This window comes from Mya arenaria, chromosome 14, assembly GCF_026914265.1.
Source record: "Mya arenaria isolate MELC-2E11 chromosome 14, ASM2691426v1".
Taxonomy (NCBI): domain Eukaryota; kingdom Metazoa; phylum Mollusca; class Bivalvia; order Myida; family Myidae; genus Mya; species Mya arenaria.
In genome coordinates, this window is record NC_069135.1 from 31,955,443 (window position 1) to 31,967,960 (window position 12,518).

The window sequence follows — 12,518 nt, forward strand, 5'->3', positions numbered from 1 at the left end:
ATCCTAGCAGACCAATGGTGAAACAGTCTTTGGATGAATCTCAGGTATAACTTCGTTGGCCAGTGCCACAGAGTATGGATATGAATGTAGGATTCAGTCGCAAGCCCAAGTATTTCAGCAAATTAGTGTTTGCTTTGCTAGTAGTGATTGACTGCTGTATTTACGTCCATTGAATATAAGGTTAAATAGTGACTTTTATATGTAGACCATCTGTGAAACTAAGGCTCTTAATTTTTCAAAATGGAGGGGCCAAGTCCCGACCTCAATACAGAGAGGCGAGACCAGGATAAATCTCCATGCATACTTATGATATAGTATTTACCCTGTCAATCAGTTTCAATTAATTTGTTAGAGATCCACATGGAGTGGCGCATACAATTCATGCGCTAATATCAGAAAGGTTAAGGTCACACTTGGAGATCATATTAAATTAAACATGAACATTTCATCAGATACATCACGAAAATTCTATAATTAAAATATGATAAACAATACTTTATAAAAGTAATGTACATTCCACATATCAATTGAAAATTGATCAATAATTATATTCTTAACAGTGATGAACAACTTTTTCTTTAATTTTGCATATAAATAGATTTCATTTACATAATCAATACTACGTGTCTGGCAAATAACTTAATATGATCACGAATCTCAACTCTTGAGGCCTGTGCATTCAATTTTAAGAACTATTGAATACAATTAAATCTAAATTCTTGAAATAAAGAATATTCAATATACATAAGTGAAGACCATTTAGACAATTTCAATAATAAATTAAATAAGTTTTTCTTTTCTTTTCTTGAACCATAGTTCGAGGATTACTTAACAACGAAGTTTCAGGAAAATTAAGAAGGTTTGCCAATGATCGGATAAAATGACAAGTTCATTCGTACACATGGCACCTTTATGTAGACCAATGACAAAAGACGATATTTTTTTCATTTTTTCTGTCCAATGATTTATGTTGATCGATTCTTACGAATGCACCAACATATAGTTTTATAGAAGACATTTCAGTCATTTCAGTTTTTACCAAGGCTTTCTCGGACTCTACAACCATTTTCCAGCCCCAATTGGTTCATACCCAGATAATGACATCAATAACTCAAGTCATTCCTTAAATAGGATCATATACCGCTGCATATCATATATAAACCAAACTGAACGAACAAACATTTCACTTTCGAAAGTTTTTTTAGAACTAATTTATTGCTGTATGGAACACATTTCGAGTACCCATAACCCATAACCAAATAAACCTTACAAGAGCTATCATTTTGGAGAATTATTAGGGTGTTATTCACATGTTTCGTTTTCACAGTGTCAAGGTCATTGGTTGTTTACTGAAGATTGAAAGGACATACATGAAATATCTCGATGACAGATCAAAAACATTTTAAGAAAACTGATTTTTTTTCATATTTTAACTTATGAATAACAAATGTATTGATTTGAGTTTTGTTGACAGTGAAGTTTTCAAAGACTCATTTGAAAAACGGAAAACACCGACCTCGTTCAATAATATCATGACTTTATAGAGTTCCTTCAAGAGATCCCAATGTCTAAGTAAGGAAGATATAAAGACACATGATACCACTTAAATGGCCTTTTTTTGCAATACGCTAAACACTTTAAAAAGAACATTAAATTTTAATAATGTTTGATCAATGTCCCTTGAAGATAAGACCATCAGGAAGTGAAGTTGAAGAATACAACAAAAACCACATGTACAAGCCAAATAGGAAAACACGTAACTTATGATACAATATAAACCACATGCCAGTGACAAGATAATAATACAACCATAGCTAATGCTGTACTATGAACCTTATGCCAGGGACAAGACACAAACTAAAGCTATAGCTAATACTACAATATAAACTGCATGGGCAAGAGAAATAGTAAAAACATAGCCAATACAATACAAATCACAAGCAAAATAGTAAAAGATAAAATAGGTCCCAGTTTTGAGGACAATCTTTTGGCCTGACAACCAACACTGACGGACCACACATGCATCAATACATATTCACAAACAAATGTTCGGGTAACGCAGGGACACGCCAAATAGTAAAATATGTCCCTTTTTAGTGGAAAATACTAAAGCCTAACAACCCTGACCATCAAAACATATGTATTAACAAATGTTTGGGTAACGCATTGGAACCCTCAGCGAAACAAAAGTTAACTTGTGTGTATAAATATAAAAAAATAATATAAATATCCATCTCGAATGTGAAACACTCTTAAAGCCCCTTGCATCAGCATTTAAAACGGTAATTGAATTTCAACGAATACGTCATTTTTAATTATCCTGATTGAGCAGACGACAACTAGCAAACACCATGGACGAAGTTTGGGGAGAATATTAAATAGTCAGGTACCGGTTACATTCTGATAAGATTTCGATACTGATTGCCATTTTCTTAATTGTTACATAGAACTAGTGTCCATTTACGATTAAGAACATTTGGCTTTCAAGGTGACGGAACGAAAGGTCGACAGACAGATATGGTGATTACTTCAGCACAACCGCAATCTTTGTGAGGATCAATTTAATATATACAGTTACCAATCTGCTCTCTCATGTTTTGTTTATAAAGTTATTATTAACAGGAAGAAAAATCAAAACAAGTTCATTTCGTTAAACAAGAGCAATTGACCGATATAGCCTTGCCTTAACCAATAAATAATATGTTTTATCACGTAGTATTTTATATCAAAATAAACAAGGCAGACATGTGTATTTACATAGCTTGTTTTACGACAGCTAAATGACTAAGCAGGAAGTACAAGCACCAACTTTATAAAGGTTATATCTGAACGGCTTTGATTAAATTTAAAATGTTTTCTTTATAAAAAGTTATATACAGTTAAGAATTGATTATAACCTATGTTTATTGAAGAAAATATTTAGGAAATAAAATCGGACGTGAGATAATGAACTATTTTCAAGTCAGTTTGATCAACTTTAAGTAAACCTGCATCCTGATCGAGATATATTGCAATTAAACGATTGCGATACTTAAGAATGTATTTAAGTGTTTATGTGTTGCTTTTGTAATTATCCACGTACTGATCATGGAAATTCAGAATAATCCGGGTCATGCAAGATTCTTATGAATATTGTATTTATATCTTATATAAAAAAGGATATTTCATAATTCGTTATTAAAGCGAAGACGTCGGCCTTAAGCTAAAGTCGGCAAAACAGTTTAATACAATAATAGGTCAGAAACGAGATATATAACATTCTTGCAACATTTAAGATAATTCTATGATCATGATACTTTCGCTAATCTATTCGAATGTTTTATCGTCGTAGATGATTATATTGTTTTATATTATATTTCTTTTATAGATTTACATCGTGACGTCAAAAATCATCGAGAGGGATAATAGATAAATGGATATTGACGAATACAGTCTGTGTGTTAGAAACATAAACTAAGGTTGATACTTCATTGCAGCCCGGATAATACCCTTTTTCACGTAAAACGAATATACTTTTCCTGTCAAAATGGATGGAATAGAGAGCATCGCTTCAAACAACATCAGTGAACAAATCAAAGGTGGTGATGACGATTATTTTGGACGCCATGGATTTATCACGACACAGCCTGCAGTGGCAATTCCGTGTATAATCATTATTTCTATTGCTTCATTGTTCGGGACGTTTGGCAATCTGCTCATCCTCTACGTCATAGCAACAAAATCGAGTTTGCGTAACAAAATGGAGTCAACGTTCATTGTCAATTTGGCCATATCCGACCTGTACGTCACTCTGATCGCCGATCCAATGAGTATTATTGGTAAGGCTTTATACATGTTTATATTGGCAATATACCTGATAAGTTTTATTGTAAATGGTTGAGAACGAATAATATAACTGTGACGATTTTTCCGTTAATGTGCGTATCGAATATGTGATATCACCGCGTGGAAGCGCTTCACAAAAGACATGTGGTGTATACATGTTGAGCATTTTGCATTGCTCTTTCGCGTAGAAATAAAACACCAGTATAAGTTATACGCTCGTTAAAGATAGAGACTAACCAGCCGCCGGTGATAACTACGATACCACAGACTTGATCGAAGATAAAAAAACTAATAACTGAACAATTACACTATAAAATGAATACAAGAAGATAACAATCATCATCAGATAGCGCATACAATCATATAGCTATGAGAATCCATGCTCGATAAGGATGTGTATGGAAACCAGTTTAGCATACGAGAAATTTTGTGATTGAGATATTAGCCAAAGTGGCTGATACGATTACTAATGGAATGAGTTTTGATCTAGGTAGTGGAGCAAATCATTGACAGACATGAGGGTGTTTCCCAGCTCCCCATGCATACCAAATGATCTTGTAAAATACCATTTCGGAAGTGGTCGGTAATTTTCAGAAGACAAGTCACATGACGAGTAATCATGTAATTAAGCTAGCTATTGAAATTCTGGAGTATAATTTTGCAATGCCACGAGGAAGGAAGAAGTTATTACAAATGTTATTTACGCAAATTCACGTGTAGTCTTTTAAACAACATTTTCTTTATTAACTTCTTTTAGCAAACATTTCTGAAACCTTTTTAACTGATAAAAAAATGTCAAATTCCCCGAAAAACATGTCATATGTGGTGTTTCTCTCGGAACAGGCGACACTCAGTTTGTCGTTCAAAAGACTCGCTCACGATTGGTAGTGTAAGACATCGAAAAGACAAATAGTACAAACTAAGTAGAAAGCGCCTATTGCATACATAACATCGGCAACAATTCAATTAACGGCGTCATTATTAATATTTTCTTTAAAAATGACATAAGATGCTGCCAAAAAGCGTGTGTAACATTACTGAAAATTGAATGGATTCAGGCTAGGACTTACAAGTTTGTTCAAATGAGTATCAGTCAGTTGTGTGTTTTTCCATGAAGAAAGTAGACTTACTGCATTTGCGTATTGTGTAACAAAAATGCTGCTTAAAATATGTGAGCAAGCCCTTTTTAACGCTTTGAATATCTTTTACTTGCATTTGGCGAACTTTTTCAAAATTTCAGTGCCTGTTTTTTTTCCTGCGTATCCAATCCTACCCTCTTTCGAGACCCTTACTAATAAAAACCATTGAAAACCGAGTACATAAAAGGGGATTTCACCCAGTACCATCTTTAAACAAAATAAAGACGCAGAGGAATAAGACACAGTCGTAATCGATACTTAATGGGAAGGAAAACACTTAAAGTCAACTTCCTATCCGAAATGTTTAATTCTCACTGGTAAATGAAACAAACTTTAAAGTTCAAATAAGTGTATACTATATACATATACAGTCGTACCTTATAATAAGCAAAACCAAATGTAGTTATGTAATTTTGAGCGTGAATGGCTTCATGAAGCCCATACTTATTTGACGTATACGTATTTTGAACATTCTTTTAGCCGGACAATATAGATTTGCTCTCATTTCTAAAGATGATGAAGGATGACTGCATATATATAAGATGCAAATTCCTATTTAACAATTTATGCTATTCAAAGCGTGAAATTGTTACAAATAAGTTACTTATTTTGCTGGCTCCGCTTATCCGCTTGAGCTACCGAATAGTTCTTAATTATCTTTTGCGTATGCATACCTTGTTCTAATTCGGTCATCATGGATTTGGTTTTGTAACAAAGTTTTGGAAATAATGGTTAGTGAAAAACTCTCATGTCCAGCTGAACAATGCTCGAAACATCCATAGTACATGTACCGAAATATCCATCAACTTTCTCTTCAAATGTGCCGTAGCATCCATCAACATTCTGTTTACATATGCCGTAAAATCACATGTTTTGAACACTTATGATTTAAAGTGTTGTGCGTAGTGTGTTCACTGTATTAACAAATCTCAAACAATAACTTGAACATCACAAACAATAAACTAGATATTATAAAGTACGGGTTTAATAGGTGACCTAATATGGGATATACGTGGCAAAGGAAACCGTAATGGATGAGAGCGAAGCTTATACCCGAATATGGTTCCCTCTTCCCTGAATATCTCATATCGGGTCACCTACTAGACCCAGCACGTATATATCACGTCAACAACCTGTTTACATTGATCCAGAAGCCAACACTATATGAGACATGCTTCATTCATTGATCGGAAAATAGACGTCATTTGGGTACAATACATGTATTAAGACTAAGTGACCCGGTATGGCAAAATATGGGGTCACCGCGTGACCAGACCTCGACTTCCGGCGGTGCGTCATTCATGTTGAAGGCGTGATATATGATTATATGCTTCGATGTAGCTATCACGTTACACATACAGTTTACATATCATTTCTTTTTCCTGCAATTTCAAAACTTTCATTTGTTGCTCAAAAAGTTCTTGTTCATGGCGTCTTTTCATTTTTAACGAGTCCATTTCATAAGCATGTTTTTCAAGTAGGAGTTTAACTTTGACCTCATGTTCATGCTTCTCCAGGATACCAATTTCAACACTTGGGTTGAATACATGGAAGGGTGTTTGTATAACCTTGGCAGGTTGAGACAATGAATGTATATCAGTGGCAAAAGATTGGCCGGAAGAAACAGAATTTTGGCCCAAAAACTCAGATGAATGGATAATGTTTTCCAAGTTGCTTGAACCGATTGACGTTCCGACATGTCCGTTATCGCTGAATTCCTCATGTCTTGCTTCAGGAATTACCTGAAACAATATTGATAGTTTTGCTGTGATGAAATGTGGTCAAAGTGTGATCTTATAAATTTGAATGACTTCGTTTCCTGCATGCATTAAAACATTGTTATTTGCAAAGTAGACTTGGTTTCATTTTCTGAAGAAACTGATATGTTTTCAACATGATGCTTAACTATTTAAGAACATGCGTCCTCTTTTGCATTTATTCAACACATATTTCAAATAAACTCATAGACTCATAGATGAATTTGCATTTGACTTTAACTTATTGCTGTGCACTAAGGCTAGAAAATGGTTCTGGATCTAAAAACTGTGTTTCTTTGAAAACTGTGTTGTTTATTTTCTCCCTCTCGTACCTAACCATTATAACTTCCACTGCTCATATTGACAGTACAGGATTTTTTAAACAACGATCTTTTATTTCCGTCATCTTGCAGTTTTCTTATAACAATTATCGTGCATTTATATTTTAAGAAAATGAATAAAGAAAGATTGATAAAGGATGATATTAGCATGTCATAGCTAACTAATTCGTGTAGATTCTTATATATACATCTTAATTTGGAATTCTATATGAAAACAATAAGTATAATACGTACTGTGTCGTGGTGAACATTGGTATCGTCTGTGAAATCGTTTGAAAAACTGCATGGCTCAGTCTTAACCATCGAACATACTTGTTCAGGGTGATATCCGATATGGTTGACGTTATTTGCGTGCCTATCCGTCTCCGAGAACTTTCCCCGAATCGCCGCGACGTCGCTTTTTGCTCGCGTCTTTAAATTCTTCCAAAGAACTTTCAACTGTTGAGTGCTTCTTGGATGGACTTCTTTCCTTAAAATCAGAAAAAAAAACAAGTGTATAAACGCCGCTTTTCTTTACTGTAGTTTATGCGTGGACTTTATTGAAATTAAAATTTCCCCAAAAAAACCCTACATTTACCTGTATTACAAACAATAAATTAATGAATTATAAAAATACATAGCACTCTTTAAAACATTGATAAAAACACAGTACCTGCAATTGTACTCCGTCGTTAAATTTGTCCAGACCTTTTCTTTTTCAAGTATTTCATTCGTGCTATTAGCCTTTCTGAATATAACCTTCTCATTCTTTTTAATTAATGCTAAGAAGAATTCTTTTTCAAACGCTGAGAACACAACTGTTCCTTTCAGACGTGGCATAGTGAGTAAACCATGTACATCTATATCACTCCAACTGAACCAACGACTATTGATTGAACGGTGAATGATGTATTTGAATATAATCCTAGCGAAAAGCTGGGAGATCCTTTTAAATCCGATCTCCAATAAACTGTTTATACGATAAGGCTCAACAACTCAAATATAATCGGCTTACTCACTGGCTGGCGTCTTCACAGATAGTTATTTGACCTCGCTTCGAGTGACTGGCCGTTGAATCGATAACAAGAGAAATGATAATTGTATTTCAAACGCTGGCAAATTGAAAGAGACCTCGATTTATGAATACTTCTATCATTTCAATCTTAATCCTGCATAACATTTAGCTTTGAACGAATTTGAGAGTCTACAAGACGCATGCAGTCTATTTCTAGGTAACGCGTTCCACTGTCTTGCTTACCGAATACTTCTTAAAACCCAATCAAATGTTGCATATCAAAATGAAGGGTTTCGGCACAATTTTCTACACATGAGAACATCTTTTAAAGAAAGTTGTTTTTGCAACGTACTTCGTAGATGAAAACGTTAACTTCGAATGCCATTGGTAAATGACCGCACACTTATTATTTTAAATATCAATACTGGTGTTATTAATGACGTCATAGCCCCTTGCGGTTCATGCAATATCGACGATAAGTTTACCCGATACAACAAACAAGGAAATGTCATTTTTAGGCTCATGTTGCTTTTATAAAATTCTTACGATTACGTTTGCCTATATCCGAGGCTAAATTGGCATATTAATTATATATTTCAGCAAAAGTTGAAGGAGAAGATTTTTTCAAAAAGGTACCGGGACTATGTGAGACCGTTGCGAGTCTTTGCACGATATCATGCGTGGCATCGCTAATGACGATTGCTATGATGAGTATGAACAGGTATTTCTTCATCTGCGCAAACGACATATACAGGAAAATATTTACTAGGAAACGCTGTATCGCCATATGCGTCTCCGTTTACTTTATTGGTACCACTTTAGTCATTTTAAATACAGCAGGCGTCGGCGACCATGGCTTCGATAAAAAAAGTCTAGAGTGCATCTGGGACCGAATGGCAACGTACCCATTTACAGTCGTGTTTTCGATTGTTCTGGTATGGATTCCTTCGATTATCATTGGAGCCTTTTACTTGAGAATATACATGTTCGTGAGGACACATAGACTAAGGATGAAAGAGAATAGAAAACATTTGGGTGGAAATCAAACGCCGTTGAAAAGTTATCACCTTGCGCAAACATTGTTTGTCATCTACATTGCTTTTATCACATGTTGGGCGCCATATGCGCTGCTTATGGTGGCGGACTCCAAAGACACCTTTGCACACGAAGTGCATGTGTACATAACAATGTTTGCGCATCTGCATCCTTCACTCAACTGGATGATCTACTATCTTACGAACAAACATTTTGCGAATGCATACAAAGAAGTATTTGCAAGTTGCTGTTTGAGTGAACGTCGCGCCCTGCCGGTGAGTGTCACCTCTGACGATTCAAATAAAGCTGGGACAATGACGCCGTCATCTATGAAAGCTAAGAAAACAAACCTGGAACATAGTCAGACGTACTCGAGTTCTTGTGATCAAGTGGAGATGACTTTGACATAGGAATGGTATCAAGATGTATTTGAACTTAACAATTCATGAAAATACAGTATTGTTATTGTTTGAGTTGGGAAGATTTTGTCATAAAAATACTTTTTCATTTAGTTGTATGCTTTTTCCTTATTATCAGTTTTTTTATAATACAAATTAGCAATGCTTTTCATTTGTTTTACAAATAGGAAGTTGATGTTCGGAAACAATATAGTATGTTATATTTACTGCACCCCCTACACAATTTACTTGAATTATAGACGAACACAAAGCTCTTGCGGGTAAAGTCAATTTTTACTACAATGTTGTCAAGAAGTGTGTCCAATAACTAAGGTGGTATAAGTCAACGACATTATAACTTATCTGTACGTTATCGATTACACGGTTAAGCTCTGTTCCACTATGGACTATGTATATACCAATGAAAAGAGGACACTTCCAAACATGGTTACTGTTATGTATCATTATGTCAAACATATTTCAAACTATTTCGCTCGGAATAGTGTGTACAGCCATGTGTGATACAAAGAAATGACAGGTTATGGTTGTGAAAATAATTACTCAAGCAGCTTATATTTTCTCCTGTATCTGTCAATTTTCTGCTTTCAACCAGTGCAGTGTTTCCTGGATGCAAGCCCATTTATAATGTCGTTGTATTAAATGCTAATCGTCCTTTTTGCCATACCTGGAGCATACAAGTTATGGAAACTTAACACTAGCGGATCCAGGGTGGAGGGTGCACACCTGGAGCACACCCCTTAAATCCGTCGAGTTTATTTTTCAATATAGGAGAAAAAAGTATTAACATACGCCACCATTGAACCATTTCCGACAAACAATAAAACTTTTAACTGTTAAAACCAAATAATATATGTTCTGGGGGAGGGGTGCAAGTCAAAACCTTACGCTACTTACGACCCCACAAACGTCAAAACCTGGATCCGCACCTGACTACAGTCAGGATTTGCTTTCTCTTGAGTATCCTTTTTATATAAGTTGATGTATTCAAATCAAGGACGTTCGGTACTCACAGCTCTTGTTTTTGTTACTTATCATTTTCTTATGCTCATATTTGTACATTTCCAACTCATTTTGTTAACTCGAACAACATGTTGCGTTATCAATTTTTATTACAGGAACATAAAACTAGATCAAGTTGACAAGCTAGCGTTCAATAAGTAGCCTGCGAATAAATCACAGCAATATGGTGGATAAATGTGCGTATCAGTTTAGTATAGTTATATACTGCATCGAGTCAGAAAACAACGGCTATTTCTCCCACCTCAGATAAATTGATCCATTAATTTAACCATGCTAGAAATTCTTATCTTGCCCACGGGCGAAGATAAAATGCCCGTATGGAACTTCTTTTAATGGTCACCACATTGTAATTACCTCCCTTGTTACAGACTGTCGTCTGTAGCGTCTGTTTAAAGCGCATCATAGAAACCTTGTCTTGTGGCAGTATTTAGAACGCTAGTTAAGTATTTCTCGCTTCAAATGTCACCAGAAAACAGATTTCACGCACCTTTCAAGAAATAATGCTTCACTCTTCTTAGAACTATTTAAAGACCGATCAGACAATTTACATACTCTGAATCACTGCGCGAATATCCATGACAACCACGAATTATCGCATATCCATACGCAATTATTTTCACTAAGCACAAAAGAGTTCCAGCATAAAAATACATTTTTACTTAATTTTGTTTAACTGAGGTGGGAGAAAAAGCATCTACCATAGCGCTCGTGTAAGATAGGTTCATGCCGACCCTCGCGCAGGGTGTTTTGCGGAAACTCGGTAAACCTCGTTTCCGCAAAACACCCTACGCTCGGGTCGGAATGAAGCTATCTTACACTCTCGGCCATGGAAGATACTTATAATCTTTACCCGGTGGGGGGCACTTAAAGAAGACATATACTATGCCTTTTCAACGTCATTGTTAGCCTAATTAAGATCCGTATGAAATAACAGAGATCAGTGGATTGCGATTTCAGTATCGGTAATTACTTCATAATCTTTAAAATAAGAACGTAAAGCAATTAAGGAACACAATAAATAAGTCTCTTCAGAAAAAGCCTCATACACACCTACCAAATAAACTTGTAAAGAAGCAATATATCATGAACATTATTATCATGATTCCGGTCTATGGTTTGTTGTTTCATTCGTGGATATAACTAGGCAATGGAAGTACTATTACTCTCTCGAAAGCGACATAAACTTGAAGAAAATAATGATTGACGAAAACAAACTTGTATACTTTAATTAACACAACGATTTTACCAACCAAACAGCAGACCCATATTTTAAATGCTATTGTGACAAAGCTCATAAAAAGTTTAAAAAGTTTGATTTAAACAAACATTACCCAACCATTCAAAATAAAAATATATCTTTAAAGAGGATAAAAATGTGTAATAAAGAGGCACTTGGGTTTTATTGATAAGCTCTTGAGTGAAACTAACCATTTTGTTGATTTTCCCAACTTGATTCAATTCACATAATCATTAACCAAAATAACGAAAGTATGACACAAAGATCATTTCAATTAACGACTGATATCGACTTATTTTCGTAAATTTGCTGCATATTTGCATGAGTTACCATGCCATTGGTGCTAAGTAAATTTTGAATGATACATCCGAAGAAGATCATGATCAAAATGCAATAAAAATGGTTTATATTGGTTTGAAACTGGACTTTTAATGTTATTTTCAGTTCTGCTAAATGTTATTTGACAATGCTAAACACAAAAACAAACATGTTCCGATGAATGATCATAGAAACATTTTTCGATGGAACAAAAGTGTATCATAAATAAGTACTTGCTCAGTGTTTTTTATTAGCTCTGAATGGAACAGAACAGGATTTTATGCCAATAACTATTTGTGAATTTTCTTAAACATTTCATTTTGGCATGCGTACATCATTAAGATAGCTTATTATTCTAAAGCAAAATCGTATTAACTAAGACAGCAACAAACTGAATAGTTCTTTCAAGAGGTTCACTAAATAATCTTATTCG

At 34.8% G+C, this 12,518-nt stretch overlaps 2 protein-coding genes across 8 annotated transcripts; one reads left to right on the top strand and one right to left on the bottom strand.

Annotated features, from left to right (window-relative positions):
* Positions 1-2,346: 2,346 nt before the first annotated feature.
* Positions 2,347-9,598, top strand: LOC128216816 (melatonin receptor type 1A-like). Of its 7 annotated transcripts, none has more exons than XM_052923493.1 (3): positions 2,347-2,386; positions 3,368-3,818; positions 8,657-9,598. In XM_052923493.1, exons 2-3 carry the CDS (start codon positions 3,527-3,529, stop codon positions 9,499-9,501), a joined length of 1,137 nt encoding a protein of 378 aa, XP_052779453.1. In that variant the 5' UTR covers positions 2,347-2,386; positions 3,368-3,526; the 3' UTR covers positions 9,502-9,598. The 7 variants fall into 7 exon arrangements, with proteins under 7 accessions (XP_052779453.1, XP_052779452.1, XP_052779451.1 ...); XM_052923492.1 differs by lacking the exon at positions 2,347-2,386 and adding an exon at positions 2,787-2,818; XM_052923491.1 differs by lacking the exon at positions 2,347-2,386 and adding an exon at positions 2,834-2,878.
* On the bottom strand, positions 5,259-7,976 carry LOC128216817 (myb/SANT-like DNA-binding domain-containing protein 3). Its single transcript, XM_052923495.1, has 3 exons — positions 7,715-7,976; positions 7,297-7,531; positions 5,259-6,706 (listed from the first exon to the last, which is right to left on the bottom strand). The coding sequence occupies exons 1-3, from the start codon at positions 7,879-7,881 to the stop codon at positions 6,314-6,316; spliced, it is 795 nt and encodes a 264-aa protein (XP_052779455.1). The 5' UTR covers positions 7,882-7,976; the 3' UTR covers positions 5,259-6,313.
* Positions 9,599-12,518: the final 2,920 nt, after the last annotated feature.